The 17628-nt window shown below is 40.1% G+C and overlaps 1 protein-coding gene across 1 annotated transcript in view; it reads right to left on the reverse strand.

Moving 5' to 3' along the window:
* Positions 1–10272: 10272 nt before the first annotated feature.
* The window catches only part of ARHGAP18 (Rho GTPase activating protein 18), a 77736-nt gene continuing 70380 nt past the window's right edge, over positions 10273–17628 (reverse strand). The window contains exons 13-15 of the mRNA XM_032216279.1: positions 15727–15851; positions 12307–12368; positions 10273–10704 (exon numbers count right to left, since the gene is read on the reverse strand). Of these exons, the coding sequence (XP_032072170.1) occupies positions 10613–10704; positions 12307–12368; positions 15727–15851 (279 nt within the window). The 3' untranslated portion in view covers positions 10273–10612. The remainder of the gene's footprint in view (positions 10705–12306; positions 12369–15726; positions 15852–17628) is intronic.

The following is a 17628-nucleotide window of genomic DNA, read 5'->3' on the forward strand; positions in this document are numbered from 1 at the left end:
ATACTTCAGAATAAGGCACTAGAATTGTATTTTGCATCTGGTAATCCCTACTTTGTAGTTGTTGTTTTTTTAAAAAAATATGTTTTGGTCTCTGTTATTTGTTCACTACCTAGAGTTAAATTGGGCAGCAATATAAATTTGCTAAATAAATAGCATGCAAAAATATGCTCATAAAACCCATCAGTGGGAAAGTTGATTTACACCACTATCTCTTGCCAACTATTCCCTCTCCCCACCCAGGAAATTATATACTCTAGTGTTTCATATTTATATACTCTAGTGTTACACACACACACACACACACACACACACACACACACACACACATCTGGCTGCTGCCTCCCCCATCTGCCTGGGAAATTCCGCTGGTCCTTTAAAGGCAACCGTGTCCTCTGGACAGCGAATGAACTGGGACCTGGGACTTTAATTAGGCACCAAAACTGCTAGTCTCTCCCTTGTTTTCTCCATAAAGCCACAAAACCTGTAAAGAGCTTTCTGCTATAATCCCAGTTTCACTGCTTTTGTCTTAATTTGGCACCCAATTCCTGCTAGATACTGAATGATACAACCAATTCTCAGTTTTCCCTTGTTGATGCCTAAACTACACAGCTATTTCCTGATTTATTCTCCCAAAAGCAACCTCAGCAGTAGCAGCAAAGGAATTTGAACTTTAAATTCCACTTTTATCCTAGGTTTTAAGTTTGTTCTTAATTCTTTTTCATCTATGTTTTCATTTGTAGGTTCCTATTACTTTATTATGTTGTTGTAAACCACCCAGAGTCACTTAGGTGACATGGGTGGTGTAGACATTTAATAAATGTCTAAAAATAAATAAAACCAATAGAAAAAATATCAATTAAACCTTGCCAATTGCATTGATTCTGGTTTCGTCATCCATTCCTTCTTCAGGATCTAAACTCGGTCTGCAACAGTCTCAGTTCCAGAAAAGATTCCTTGCCTTGGGCTATTGCTAAAATAAAGGAGTAAATGTTTTAAGACAGTCAAAGAAACCAAGTTAGCCCAAAGACAGAACTATAAGCAACAAAAGCAAAGCCACATGTAATGGAATTCACTAGATTAACCTAGAAACAGAAAAATCTTAGCGTTAAGATCACTGTGGAGAAAACTGGCAGTGGCATCCAACAAGATTGAAGTTCTGTGACTAAGACCTGGGAGTTGACCACAGTATTTTCAGTTGCAGCAAAATTTCCCCATTTCATTTTGCTTCTTGAGTTTTTTTGCAATCCTATAAACCTCATTGAAAACAACAGGGCTACTTTCTTGATCAGCATGTCTAGGATTCTGCTGGTATCTATCACTTCACATAATCCTATAAGAAACAAAATCACCACTGAAACCAGAAGACAAATGAACATTAATGGACAAGTGAATATTCTCCCCCCCCCCAAAAAAGCAGCTATATTAACAATGGGAGTGTCCAGGTTCTGACCAATGCCCTAATTAAAACATGAATCTCAAGCCAAGGTTCAAAAGAAATCCAGTTATTTATTAAGAGCGTCATGTCAGCATGATCCAAGTGAAGCCAACTCTGACTTCACTTAATCCGTGCCTTGGCTCTGGCCCTATTTCCCCCTCCTCCAAAGGTGTGTCATCAGTCACATTCCTCAACAAAGCAATTTCACGGGTTGTAGAAGTTATTCCCTCCAGTCACTGTGGATCTCCATGGAGATGGTCTTGACATTTGCTAGCTGGAATGTGCTTTGTTTTGACTGAGGTGCAAATTCCTCAATACAACTGCAAGGCTCAATTGCCCATCCCACTGCCTATGGTAACTCGAGAGCAGGTCGGGAAGCCTTCGCCAGTTGACAGGCAGTTAGTGAAACAATCTCTGGATCAGTAATGTTATCCTCTTATCTTCATAATTTGTTTGGTAGCAGGAGTGTGCGTGCTCACTTTTCTCATACACAGCACATCTGGGCATGCACAGAACCTTATGCACATGGGCAGAAGGTCCGTGATGACGTCCGGGTGGGTGAGCAGAACCTCGCACCACCGCCACTACCTGTTTGCCTGAACCAGTGCGAACTGGCAGAATACCACCTCTGCTCTGTATTCTGGAACTTAATCTGGAAGTTGCTTAGACCTCCCCAAAAAGATGCTAAAATGGCATGTTCTTTGGTACTAGACTTCCTGAGAGTGGACAATACTGTCAAGCTTTGATTTTTTTTAAAAAAATCCATCAAGTAGCTTAGTCTGAGAAGAAAACTGCTCTGAATTTGGGGGAGTGGGTAGTAGCGACCACAACCATCAAACAGTTAATCTCCAGTTGTTTATGCTTTTCAAGTAAAAACCAACCAAAATATGGATGATTTTAAAAAAAAACTGGCTGCCAGCCAAAATTCTTGATTAGCTAGAAGTTCATCAGCATTTCACAGGAAGCTTCTGATCTGTCAACCACAGACATCTGATCACCGTTCCAAAAGGGAATTAATCCTGCAGATTCACATAGTCTAATAATTGAGCTGAGCATGGCTCTGTTTCAGCTTCTGCCATTTTGCTCATTAATAAAATATTATTATATCCTGTGTACTTTTCTTGACTCCAAAGAGACAACTCACAGTAGAAATCCTAATGTAGGAAAAGATTTGATCAACCCTTGTTACCCAGCTTTAAATGAATAGGGGTCTCTAGACTGAACCTTCTAATATTATTTAAATCATTACAATTATATCTAATATTTCAGAAGAACCTAGTTCTCCTGATTAGAGCCAAGCAAAGCCTTGAAAAGAGATACTTAGCAATGGGTGGAAGCATGGACAAAGTATCTCTTTTTGAATCATTTAAAGTCATATTTTGGTTCGTGCAGTTGCTTCAGATACCATAGATAGTCCTCAACTTACAACAGAGATGGTATTCTGCAGGTTATGACTGGTTCTGGAGAACCAGTAGTGGAAATTTTGGGTAGTTCGGAGAACCAGTAAATACCACCTCTGGCTGGTCCCATCCCCATCTGTTCTCTGCCTCTGGAGTCCCAGCTGATCGGGAGGAAATGCGGGTTTTGCAGTAACCTTCTCCTGGAGTGGGGAGGAAATGGAGATTTTACAGTATCCTTCCCTGCCACGTCCACCAAGCCACATCCACAGCAGTAAAAAAATTTGAATCCCACCAGTGACTTACCACCTTTCATTTAGTGACCATTCAAAGTTATGAGGTTGCTGAAAAAAATGACCTACAACCAGTCTCGCATTTATGACTATTGCAAAACTTGGTCATGATTTGGAGTTGCAGTGTCCCAGGGATCATGTGATTGCTATGTCAGGGTTTCAAATAGCATCCAAAAGTAAATCAGAGTCCAAGGCAAAGTATTGCTCAAAGTTCCAATTTATTAAGAGAGCCATGTTGGCACATCTGGGAAAACCCGAATCTGAAAGCTTCCCTGTTTTCCCCACCCAGTTGAAAGTTCAAGATCTTGTCCCCATACCCACAAGTCCATCACATGGTCCAATCTCGCACTGCCATGCTGGCTGTTTCACCCATCTAACCCTTCACTTTGGACCTTATAAACCCTACAGGTCCCTAGTGCTTGTGAATGTAATTTAAATTTAAAGTAAAACTTTGTTCTCCCAAACTGTTTTTTTGTTGCCTTTCAGAACAATTAATTCAGTCTAGCTAGCATCAAGAATTACTTTTCTTGGAACTTAGTTTTCAAACCAAATTAAGTTTTATCGAATAATATTGTTGTCCTATATTTGGATACCAGTGACGTGCGGTCAGCTTTAGCCCTGGTGAGGCACTTTTTAGACTTGTGGACTTCAACTCCCAGAATTCCACAGCCAGGCATGCTCAGTTCCAATTTAAAGCGACAGCATTTTTCCCCCTTGCAAAATAAGTTTTCACATTCTTTTTCTTCTCCCTCCTGCTCCTTCCTCCCTCTCTCCCTCCCTCTCTCCCCCCTCTCTCAAACAGACACAGGCACACAGAGAACTTCGATCCCTCTTTCATTCACTCACTCTCAAACACAAACACAGAAGTTGGATTGGATATATTTTCCAAAGGCTTGAAAGCAGCTCCTCTGCCATACCCCCCCTTCCCCTGCTGCCTTCCGATCAAACTTTTTGAATTCCTCCCCCTCCCCACATGCACCTTTTCCAGCTGTTTCAGAGACAATTTCAACTCTGCTTCTCCCTGCCCTGCCCTGCCCTCCCCTCTTGAAAAGCCAGAGCTTTGTCAGACTGAGCTAGTTGCTCTCAGAGAACTCTAAAAAGCCTCTAAAAATGCCCTCTACAGGAGGCGAGAGAATACGTGCCTCATTTGCATAAGGAATTCTTTGCTTGTTAACCCTTGCTTAACTCTTAAAAGGCGAAAAATTCCTTATGCAAAAGAGGCCCCTAGTTCTCTGGCCTCCTCCTAGTTAATACTGAGAGCAGACACCAAGCCACTGTGACTTGAAATCTGGTAGCAACTATCCTGGCTTTAATTATTTTAAGAAAATTATTTAAAATCCTTTCCTTTCCCTGAGGAGACTGGTGAGGTCCCGCCTCCCTTGCATCTAGTGACTGCACATCCCTGTTAGATACTTTCCCCTAAATCAGCTCTTAAAAGTTTACTGCTTTTCCTCAATAACCTAGGTAAAATAGCAAATTGATCAGCACAAAATGGGCAGCTATAGACTTAGCTGTAGAAGAAAGAAGTAGCTTTAGAAAAGGAATAACTTTTTAGATGAAGTGGATCATTTAAAGAGATGTCGATAATATAAGAGCAAAGAGGGAGAAGCGAAAAAATTTGCATCAGACATCATTTTATATCTTTTTTTGTGTGTCAATATTTTATGCTTACAATATAGGTAACAACCACATTAAAATCTTTTTTTCCCATACTTTTGTCTCACATTTTTACAAACAATTGATGGAAAGCTTCTTTAGCAATTTAATGTCAAAATTTCTAGATAATCTCTTTAGTTTTGCTTTGTTGTTTTTTTTTTAACCATTTCATAAATTTGCATTGTTTCTTTTGTCACTTATAATCCAGATGTAGATCAATGCTGCCACCTATGGAAGCTGTGCAGGAAAGTCCTACAGAAAAAAGCAAAAAAAGTACAAAATATCAGGATTTTTAAAAAGAATAGAACAGAAGAGTTTAGTATCTGGAGAGGTGTGTGTGTGTATTTTTTTTTAAATGAAAATGAAATAGTCATTTAGAAGCAGTAAGATATAATACCTTTTACTCCTGTTTTGAGTCAGTGTTGACTTTCTGATGGTTGCTTAAATTAGGCCCTGCAGTTTTCTGGGCAACATTTTGTGATTTGCCCTTGCCTCCTTCCTGGTATATGCAGTACAATACGAGCGAGACATGTGTACATTGGGGAAACAAAACAACCATTTCATAAGCACATGATACAGCAAAGGAGAACAAACGCATCAAGATAAGATTCAGCAGTTCACCTGCATTTAAAAAACAAAGGCCACTCTTTTGAAGACAGCAAAGTCCACATTTTGGATAGAGAGGACCACTGGTTTGAAAGAGGAGTCAAAGAGGCCATCTAATATGTCAAAATTGTACAGCCCTTTCTCAACGGGGGCGGGGGGGGAGATACAACATCATCTATCTCCAGTCTACAACAGTGTCAGGCTTGTAGCCTGTTCCTTTTGGGATCTTTGGCCTGCCACACTAATATTCTATTCTACTATGCTGTCTCAATAGTGGGGAATTGGGAGGGGGAATAGTAAGGAGTAGAATGTGATGTTGTCAAAATAAAATTCCTTTCTAGAATCCAAGGTCATCCTTTGTTTCTACACCACTGCACCTGACCGGAATTGGATGAGTGGAATTGCCAGCATGGCAGTGGAAGATTGGGCCATGTGATGGACTTGTGGGTGTGGGGCAGGATCTTGAGCTTTCAACTGGGTGGGGAAAACCGGGAAGCTTTCAGATTCGGAATTCCCAGATGTGCCAACATGACTCTCTTAATAAATTGGAACTTTGAGCAATAGTTTGCCTTGGACTCCGATTTAATTTTGGATGTTATTTGGAACCCTGACACATAGTCCTTTCAGTAGATCCAAGAAGGCTCCACACCCATTTGCACTACTCAGGTGACCCTAAGGACATAGATAAACCTCCAAGTGCTTCAACAACCCTCCAAAAGGATGCAAATGACCAGCTGTCTGCAAGGAATATAAATCCTTCCATTCTCCACCATCCAGTCAGAGCTGAAGAAGCTTCTTGGATTAGAAGTGAAACTTCTTCAGAGCAAACAAGTGAAACTTTTTCAAAGAAAAACCATCTTTGGGACCTCCTTCCTAGAGTTGAGGAGTGACTGGCCAAGGTCAGCCAGCTGACTTACAGTTTCTGAACTGGAATTCATACTCCTGGTTTCTAGCCAGTACCTTAACTACTATACCATATTGCCTCTTACTCTTATATTCTCAAAGAAAATAATTGATAAAGAAATATCAAAATAAACTGATAATTTAATAATTTACTAAATAAAATATAAACAAACATATGTTTTCTACTGCAATCCCCCCTATCTACAGCACAATGTTGGGCCAAGAACTTTTCAACTATCAAGGTTCAAGATATCCAAGGCATATCCAACCTTGATAAGTTTTAAGATTTGTGAATTTCAACCACCAGAAACCCCCACCCAGCCACAAGTCTTAGAGTTGCCAAGGTTGGACATCTCCGATATACACATTTGAATAGCACACAAACTGTCTCAAACTGGAACCAAATTAAACTATACTACTTTGGTGGCACATATATAAGTTTTGCCCTGGGTGATGAAAACAATAAGTGACAAAACTAATGCTCAAAGGCCCTCAAAATGTAAGAGAAATTATTTAAAATTATGGTTTGTTTTTTAAACAATGCAAAAATGACACTGACAATAGGTTAAGTAGAAGTAACATGCAATGACGTAGCTTTAAAAAAGGAATTGTACTGCTTTTTCCAAGTAATAGGATTGATGCAAGATGAACACCACACATTTGAGCTAAATAAACTGTTTTTTATTGGAAACAATTTATTTTATCCAAAAAAATATTTATCTACAAAGGAATAACCATCCCTGATACTTTTTGGTGTATATTTCATGTATGTATCTGTGGATTCAGATTATAGGAGGACTAAAAATAAACCTTTGGGCTATAAGAGTTTTTCAAATCGTAATTGAAATGGCATTAATCCAGCAACAGAGAGCTCTTGAAATATCTGATTTAATGACCACTACAGCTCTTTATATGTAACACCTCTGTTAAGCATGCTGCACTGGCTCCATTTCCTTCCAGGTGTAATTAAAGATTCAAGTCACCTACATGCATAGGGCTAGATTATTTTTGAAACCACCTTTCTCTAAGGACATCCTACCAGGTCAGATAGGCTGGGGACGGTCCTAGTCCCTTCTCCTAAATATTGCCTCTGAGGAGATAACATGCCATGTTATAGAACATGGCAGCCCCTGCCATATGGAACCTTCCCTCAGAAATTCAGCAAGCCTCTCTCCTCCTACCTTCCATAAAGCACTGAAGACCTGACTTTGTCTCCAAGCACAGGGCTAGCAATAAGGAGATTGTGCATCGGAAGTTTGTCTTGGTCCCAAGCTTTTGTTTTTAATATGTTTGGTTTTAATACTTTTTATGTTGTTTTTAAGTTTTGATTGAGAGATGCCCAGAGTTTGTTATAGGATAGGCAGATACATAAAATTTTAAATAAATGAATAAGTGAGCTTACATATGGCCTACATCCAGGGCCATAGTAATATTTTTGTTATTTAATTCAGGTCTTTCTCATTTATTATTTTTATAAATAATTCAAGGTATTAAATATGGCTAATACTCCTATTTCCCCACAACCCCCTCTCTCTGAGGTGGATTGGGCTGAGACAGAGTCAAAAATCAGCCAGGGGAAATAGGGAATGCATTCCAGTAATGTAGCAGCCCCATTGTTAGCAAGGCCTTCTGCCTATCATACCACCAATCAATTGAGGGAGGATACACTTAGGATGGAGTAGAAAGACCATCTAAGGAGCTACTGGATACTGGCTCCTTAGGTTTTCATCTTTCCACTTTATTGATCAAATATTCTCACTCTCCAAAGAAAGAAAACAAAAGCAGCAAAAGTTTATTGTTGGTTACCATGATGATTCCATTTTTGTCCTTTTTGGCATGTTCATGTGACCTTTCCTGTTAATTAGATTTACACAGTTGGTGGGAGACTAGATTAACAGGGAATATCACAATTACCAAATCCCAGTGAAGGATTTCAGTTCAATTTCTCTGTGATTCATATACCTTTTATTTGCCACTGAATAGCAAATCAGATGCAACTTTATCAATCCACGAAGCCAGAGAATGACAAGGTCAAGGACTCAACAGATTGGTAAAAATGCTACCATGAGAAACACAGGCATTTTTTAAAAAAAGTATATTCTTTCTCATACTTCATAAATTCTCTGGGGAATTATTGTTTTATATTTCTAAAAAAAACCATAAAACTCTGTTGACTTTGATATACTGTATACGTATTGTATATAAGTTTATAAATGCTCTTAATCTCTTCAATTTAGGATATCCATATTTTAAGTTATGTATCATTCAGTCAGCGTCAACTGTCTAGAATGGGTAACAACATATGGAAAGCAATACATTATCAGTATCAAGATTAGAATTTATATTTCAAAGCCATTAATGTTAATATTTGACTATCTATTGCACTTCAATATCCTCCTTCTTAATAAACAAAATTTCTTAGATGAATCACTGTAAATAAATTTCCAGGGCTTATATAATATTGACCATGGATCTTTCTAGGACAAGGAGCATGTTTTGTTTTCTAGTCAAAGGATTAAAACTTTGAATAACACTTCAAAGTATACAATAGGAAAATAAATGAGCAGAGGAATAACTGTACATTAGGAAGAATAAATGGCCAAAATGTAGGTTTACTTCAGTATAAATTTAACTTACATTAAATATAGTCAGTACAATTAGTGCCAATGTACTTAAGGATTTTTCATTTCCAATAAACTAAAACTTACAGGTTTAGAGAGTGTCTTAGGACCTGTGGCTTTTAGAGATAGCTCTTAGATCATAGGACAAGTGCCCCACATTTTTGCTGACAAATCCATATTTTTCAGTCTTTGCAATCTGGCATCCACAAAGTATGTTGGCATTATAAGTGGTCCTCATTTAGCAACTGCCTCATTTAGTAGCCATTAACAGTTATGACAGTAATGAAAAATCCATTTATTTATAGCTTTATGAGCAATCCATGGATTTACAACTTTCATAGATCTATGCAGAAAAGGAAAGATCGTAATGGTTTCATTTAGTAATCACATGACTTGTTGGTTGATTCCAATTGTGGTCGCTAAATGAGGACGACCTATACAAATCCCAGAATTCTTAGACACTCACTAGATCATGAAAAGCTGAATGAAATGAATAGCCAGCAGACATTTAAGCATTCTGAGTATTTCATTGACAGGTTCATGCTTAAATTGCAAAGTGTGAATATCCAATCTTGACTGCATATTGCATCTTACTTTGTCTTATGCTTATTAAACAAACATCAATGGGGTAATTGTTTTCTTTTTTTAAAAAAATGAAACTCATTAGGATTAAAAGATGGTAGATAACTCCTCTGGATTACCTTTGATGTACAGAAAAAAGAAGAGACGCGGTTTCTTGAAATTCTTCATTTTCCTGTCATTTTTATTACTGATCATGGGAAGTAAGATAAAATGAAAAGGTTCCCCTCGCACATATGTGCTAGTTATTTCCGACTCTAGGGGGTGGTGCTCATTTCCGTTTCAAATCCAAAGAGCCAGCACTGTCCAAAGACATCTCCATGGTCACTTGGCCGGCATGATTAAACGCCGAAGGCGCACAGAACCTTCCCACCAAAGGTAATCCCTATTTTTCTACTTGCATTTTTACATGCTTTTGAACTGCTAGGTTGGCAGAAGCTGGGATAAGTAACGGGAGCTCACTCCATTACGCAGCACTAGGGATTCAAACTGCTGAACTGCTGACCTTTCTGATCAACAAGCTCAGCATCTTAGCCACTGAGCCACCCTGCCCATATCTTGGGAAGTACTACCCAGTAAAGAAAACTGTATCAGATCATTCACATTATGTTCAATAAATATATTCCTAGAAATAACAACCATTGTTTCAGGTTACAGAACTAGTATAAACAAACAATGCCTGTTTAATGTTAATAGTGCATATTATACCACCACCAACTCCTGTGAGAGAAAAGTACAGTTGAGGATGTTCTGAACCAATGAAGAAATACTTTTCTTATACATATGTTTAAATGCACATCTTTATTAAGAAAACTGGTGCTGGCTCTGTCAAGAGCCACCTGAAGGAAACAATAATCCAGTAGACCATACCAAAGGCACAGTGGTGTTTATAACAAGAACTGCAGAGTCAGTCCCTTCCAACAAAATCAGTGAGATCAGAAAGCTTCCTGTCCTGTTAGTTTTGCTGCAGTGGCTGTCCTTTACTTGAGAGAAGCAGAAGGCTGACTCTGTAGCACGATACTCCTCAGTAGGGTAACTCATCTAAGTCTCAAATGAATTCAATGTCTTTTTGCTGCATCTGAATATCAGTGTTGCAGAAAGTCTCTTTATAGATTCAGAACTTCAGCCATTTCTTGATTTTATAATCCATTCGGCATTTGGGTTCAGCTGATATAAGTTCTTCATGAAAGTGTCGTCATCTAGGCATCGTTCACCTGTCATGGAAACATATCATATGAACTCTTAAAATACCAAATAAGGATTTCAATTAATGATTTTCTTAGAGGAAATTTCACCGAACAGGGTGGAACTTTTTTCTGTCAAAGTCATAAAATCGGGCAAGACACCAACATGGGACTGTAACTTCAATATCGCATGCTATACGCGAAACATTTTTATGCGATCATTCCACTTTTAAGGAATGCTTAACTCTGGCTGATATTCCTGCCCGATTTCTGAAATGGAAGCATTTAAATAATTGTTTGCTCTTGTCACAAGTCACTTTGCTGTATCCGGAGAATTGCCATAACTACACCAGTCTCTAACCACCTTTGGAAAACAATTGTGGCATGTTCAATATTCCTCAATCTGTGGACTGGGAATCTCTCCTTTGCACTCTATGCATGCTTTCTCCAGATGGTAGCTATGCATAATGGTCCCTGTTTACCCCATTGTCCCCGAGCGAAAACAATTTGCTCATGGAAGCAGATTCTAATCTATAAAAATTTCTTCTCTGCTGAATAATATAGTGACAATATAAAATTTAACAAGTCTTTTTTTTTACATAGTGCAAGGGTCTTTGCTAGGGATAAATCCTTACAGATACACAAAATCAGCACTTTATTTATTTTAGCATGTATAAGATAACAAGATATAAGAATAAACATGATTATGAATACAGGAAATAGATATGAATAAGTGGGGACAGTAGGACAGGGATGGTAGGCATATTGATGTGCCTTATCCTGGCCTTATCCACCTCTGAACAAGGTCATCTGACAAACTACAACAGCTTGTTGTAGTTTCCACTCCCACAGGCCCATCTCTCTCTGGAATCGTGCACAAGACTAAAGTTGTGTGATCATATACAGGTAGTTCTTGACTTACAAATGTTCATTTAGCGACCGTTCGAAGTTACAACAACACTAAAAATAAGTGACGTATGACCATTTTTTATGCTTATGACTGTTGCAGCATTTCCATGTTCACACGATCAAAATTCAGCTGCTTGGCAACCGACTCAAATTTATGATGGGTGCAGTTTCCAGGGGTTATGTGATCAGCTGTTGCGACCTTCTGACAAGCAAATCCATATTCACTTAACAACCGTGTTCCTAAGAACTACAGTGATTCACTTAACAACTGTGGCAAGAAATGTCGTAAAATGGGGCAAAACTCATTGAACAAATGTTTTGCTTAGCAACCGAAATTTCAGGCTCAGTTGTGGTCGTAAGTCGAGGACTATCTGTACAATTATTTAAGTGTTTAGGTGTCCATCAATAAAAAGGTTTTAGCATGGCTATAGATTTAATTTCCATAGATAGTTGACAGGAAAGCACATAATTTCCTGAATATGTGGGGGGATCTAACAGTAAAAGCAATTTGTTAATAAAATCAATTGCCCAGAAGAAGAATGAATTCCTCTTTCCCAAATATAATGAAATAGAAGTGAGATAGCAGCATATCAGGAATGTTTTATTTTGAATTCTTTCACTGAGCAGAGTGTCACTTCTGTCTCAATGATTCTAAATAATCTGGTAAGGAAAAATAAACCACCTGATTTGCCCATCGTAACTAAGCAGTGTTAACAACCTTACCAATATTTCCTCCTACTTCATGTAAAAACAGCTCTTCTTTCTTCAAACTTTGTACAGTTCCACTGGCAAAATAAAAGTAAAGAAAATGATCAGCCATTATCCCAAATAACTCCCGACTGAAAGCTACTAGTGTGCACCAGAAAATGGCCTGCTGGCTCAGAGTTTGCAAGTGCACTAAAATTATTTTTTCCCATCTGTTAACTTACTGCAATAACATATCACACTTGAATGATTATGGGAAAAGAAGCTGTTTGCAACCTTGAATTACAAGAGAGGAAAATCAGCTGGAAAAAAATCCATATATTCACAAAGAAGTAATCATTCTGCCCCCCCCCCTTTTTTTTTTTGAAAAAAAAATACCCAGGAAATTTTATTGCCACCTTTTGACTGAATATCATTATTTAACACAAATCCAATTAATTTGTATTCATAGTTTCTTTATATACTTCCAGCATCATAGTACATGTTCTAAAATTGTTTTTAGAAATTAAATGGGCAAATCATTTTATATACTTTCAAGTCAGGTGGCTCTCACTTAATGATTGCCTTGTTTAATTACCTTTGAAGTTACGTGAATGGTCCCTGCAGTCATGTGATTCGCAATCCATGGGTGTCTACAACTGTCACGTGATTGCTATTTGCACATGTATAAGCCAATTTCCAACAGGCAGACGCAATACAGATAGCAGCAATAAAATTGCAAGTCACAGTCATATATATACATGTATTGTGTCACAACCCCTGGTATGCCCTGGTATGCATACTGCTTCCCTTTTCTGTCTAACAGCTCACCCTAGGAGCCATCCAGGCAGAAAGCCATTTTTTATGTTTCCTTGTTACATTTGTGTTGCATTTGTGCTGGTTATTTATTTATCAGCCCAAATGCTATATACATACACACACACACACACACACACACACACATATACATATATATATATATATACACACATATATATACATACACACACACACACACACACACACACACACACACAGATATATAAGTCTGTTATAGGCATATGATATCTTGCTTAATGACCATGCCACAGCTATAGAGTCACCAGTCCCAGTTGTGATAATTAAGCGAGAACTACCTATAGATCAGTATCTATAGAAACATGCTAGATTCTATGCTAAAGCTAGCTTAGCTGCCTTGTTTCAGAAATGAAGCAGGTCACCCACTTCCATTTTACAAAACCAACAATGGAACTGCATATTTAAATCCTAGAGAGCAGACTATTATTTATACTCTTGGGAATCTTCCAATATTTCAGGCTATGAATCAGTTTAAAGATCTAAGAGACACTAGAAATGAATACTGTATATTCACGAGAGAAACCTGACACCCTATGATGAAGTAACTCTTCCATAAAATAAGACGTATAGATCCCACTGCATGTAAAGAAGAGGGAACTAATGTCCTTCTCATATTCCCCAGGAGAAAAGCAGAGCATTATTGGGGATTCCATAGTCCCCTTTAAAAGTGAGAGTGTAATCAGAAGGAAATTCCCCTTCTTCTACAGTGGAATATCTGGATACAAATGCCTGCAATAAACTCATCACAAGTGAAAATTGATCCGAAATCTGTTTTACATTGGCACAATTATTCTTAAAGGTGGCGCAGTGGTTAAATGCAGCACTGCAGGCTGACTGCTAGATCAGCAGTTCAGCGGTTCAAATCTCACCGGCTCAGGGTTGACTCAGCCTTCCATCCTTCCGAGGTGGGTAAAATGAGGACCCGGATTGTTGTTGGGGGCAATATGCTGACTCTGTAAACCGCTTAGAGAGGGCTGAAAGCCCTATGAAGCGGTATATAAGTCTACTGTTATTGCTATTATTGCTATTAAAGGGTTAAAAAAATCTCCTTTCTATCTCAGCATTCTCTTTTAATTAATGCTAGGTGGAAGAAACACCTCAGCAACATTGGTGCAGTTCTTCAGCCAGGTAACATTTTAAACATAGATGAGATCCTACAATCATCTGAACCAGGGTCTTGAGGCCGTTAAGAACTGGATGAGCGCTAACAAACTGGTACTCAACCCGGACAAGACCGAGTGGCTGTTGTGTTTCCCTCCCAACAATTTGGCTAATGTTCCATCTATCAGGCTGGGGGGTCAAATTTTATACCCCTCAGATAGGGTTCGTAACTTAGGAGTCCTCCTGGATCCACAGCTGACTCTCGACCATCATCTGTCGGCTGTGACCAGGGGGGCATTTGCCCAGGTTCGCCTGGTCCGCCAGTTACGACCCTACCTGAATCGGGAGGCTCTCACAACAGTCACTCGAGCCCTTGTGATCTCTAGGCTGGAATACTGCAATGTGCTCTACATGGGGCTGCCCTTGAAGTGCATCCGGAGGCTGCAATTAGTCCAGAATGCGGCCGCGCGAGTGATAGTGGGCGCACCGCGGTTCGCCCACATAACACCCATCCTCCGCGAGCTGCACTGGCTACCTGTTGATCTCCGGGTGCGCTTCAGGGTCCTGTTGACCACCTTTAAAGCCCTTCATGGTAGTGGATCTGAGTACTTGAGAGACCGCCTTCTGCCGATTACCTCCCTCCGACCGATAAGATCGCACAGACTGGGCCTCCTCCGAATCCCATCCGCCAGTCAATGCCGACTGGCGACTACACGGAGGAGAGCCTTTTCTGTTGCAGCTCCGACCCTGTGGAACGATCTCCCCGTCGAGATACGCACCCTCACCACCGTCCAGGCCTTCCGCGCAGCCCTTAAGACCTGGCTATCCCAACAGGCCTGGGGATAAGTCTCTAATCTGCCCCACCCGAGTGTTGAATGTTGAATGCAAGTTGTGTTTTTATTACTTTATTTATTTTGTTCACATATTGTTTGTTTTGAATTGCACCCCCTCCCTAATGATTGTAAGCCACCCTGAGTCCCCTCAGGGAAAAGGGCGGCCTATAAATCCAAATAAAATATAAATATAAATATTAAATATAAATATAAATCAGGGGTGAAATTCAGCGGGTTCTGACAGGTTCTGGAGAACTGGTAGCGGAAATTTTGAGTAGTTCAGAGAACTGGCAAATACCACCTCTGGTTGGCCCTAGAGTGGGATGGGAATGGAGATTTTGCACGCCCACCAAGCCACACCCACAGAACTGGTAGTAAAAAAAATTGAATTTCACCACTGCCTACAATGGATAACTTGGTGATTCCTTCCACAGGCAGTGCCAACAGCTGCCTTAGATGAACTACTGTTGGTTCTTTTTTAAAAAGTTTCTTTTTATTGATCTCCCCCCCCCCGGTGCCCCTACTTCAAGGTCAACCATTGATCCTCTGGAGAAAATTCATTACATCTGTCCATTCCCTGCTTTGGTAGAATTCAAAATTAATATTTCATAAAATGGCAGGCTTAGTAGACAGAGAGAGAAAGAGAGAAAGGCAAATAGGCTTGTACCTTTTCTGGCTGAGGAACCTGGCAACGATATCACCAGCTTTTAGCTCTCCCGTCAGCTGGATTGCCATGGAAACTTTGGAAAGATGAGGTGCTTGAACCCGTATTACTCCCTCTGGAATATCAGCCTGCAAAGCAATAATGAAATTGGAACACAGCACCTTGCAGCTGGCTTTGAGAAGGGTTTTCTCCAAATCTGTGCAGACTGAATGCCCAAATCTGGCATTTTGTCCTGTGCAAAGCAGAAGCTATCTTGTTTCCTCCCCTACAGTGCAATTTACCAAAATTCAAACAATTTTAAAAATTAGCTTTCAGAGCAATGGAACATACTTATTCACAGATGGGATGGTGGATTTTTAACCACCAATTTAGAAGCTACATATTAAGAGCCTGCATTTAAGCTAACATATTTATATATGAATCAGATCCTGTTCTGTAATGAAGTGGGGGGGGAGGAGACTCTTCATTTCAGAATCTTACTCTTAAAAAGCAGTTGGGGATCAAGTTTTAATTTTCTAACCAAATGCCATTTCGACCTTCTGATAGAATATAATTCCAAAATATGAAACAGTGTGCGTGATTTCAAATTTCATATTCTGAAAGAGGTTATCTTACCTTCAAAAATAAAAGAAACCCACTATTTAAATTTCAACATGTGCCATACAGCATTTTATTCAAATGAAGATATAGGGCATAATTCAGAATCATTGCACACTACTTCTGGTTCCACGTGCCGGAATGTGAAAGCAAGCACTGGAGCAGGTATTATCTAGGTATTTTAGTGGTTTAAAGATATAGGTAGTCTTTGAGTTTCAACAGTAATTGGGACTGGTATATCCTACTTGGAAATTCTGCTAAGGGATTAGTTATAAAACACAATGTGATGCTTTGATAGACAGTCCCCGCTGCTGTCATTAACTGAATCCAACAGGTTGTTAGGTGAGGACCTATCCCAATCCAAGCCATTCCCCCCCAGCCCCATGCTTGAAAGGTAAGGGACTGCTTACACTTCACATCTGCCCCACCTGCCTAACTCTCCCCATCTCTGCCCCTTGGTCATCTTGCACTCTACTGCCTCTGCCTGCCCTGACGGCCTGCTGGCTCTTCTGCCCTACACCCAGCTCACTCTATCACCCAGCCAGCCCTTGCCACATATTGTAGCCCACCAGCGGAGCCGTCAGCAGATTCGGACAGAGAGAAGGTTGGGGAGGAACATGGGCCAGTCCGGGAATCTGGGGAAAGCTCTGACAAGTGCTCTGTGTTGGAGGCAGAGAGGGGGCCAGGGCCGTATGACAGTTATCAGCTGCCTTCGGAGTCAGAGATCAGTGTGGCAGACAAACAGCTGGAGCCTGTTCCCAGTGTGCGCATGTGCAGATTTACCAGACGAAGGGAACAGCTGAAGAAGAGGGGCCGACTTGGCGTAAGGCCACAGGTGGATGGTGAATGACCTCTCCCATGGGGAATAAAAGAGAAGCGAAAGGGGAGGGGTGTTTGCAGGAGACAATTAGTTCATTCCTGCATTCTTGCAAAGTATTGAGACTCTGAAAGATATCGGCCTGGCCACTATCCACTGGCCACTGATAAAGGTTGGTAATTGTGAACTATCTTGAAAGACTCTGGGCCAGGATTTTGCTGGAGAGGAATTCACTGTAAATTAAACAAAAGGGGTTTATCGGGACAAGGACTCAGCTTCATGCTGCTGGGGAAGCCTATGTCAGACCACTACCCTGCACTTGCTTGCTCTGTCATCCTACTGGCCCTGCTGACCCCAGGTAAACGTAGCCATCTTTTCCCCACAGCTGAGGTGTGCCAGGCCTGGTCCTGTTTCTCTTCGCATGAGCGGCCTTGGTGAAAAGGCCTGGCACAGCCCCAGCAACTGCCTTCCATAGGACCAAGCCAGGCGTT

This window comes from Thamnophis elegans, chromosome 4 (assembly GCF_009769535.1).
Source record: "Thamnophis elegans isolate rThaEle1 chromosome 4, rThaEle1.pri, whole genome shotgun sequence".
NCBI classification, from domain to species: domain Eukaryota; kingdom Metazoa; phylum Chordata; class Lepidosauria; order Squamata; family Colubridae; genus Thamnophis; species Thamnophis elegans.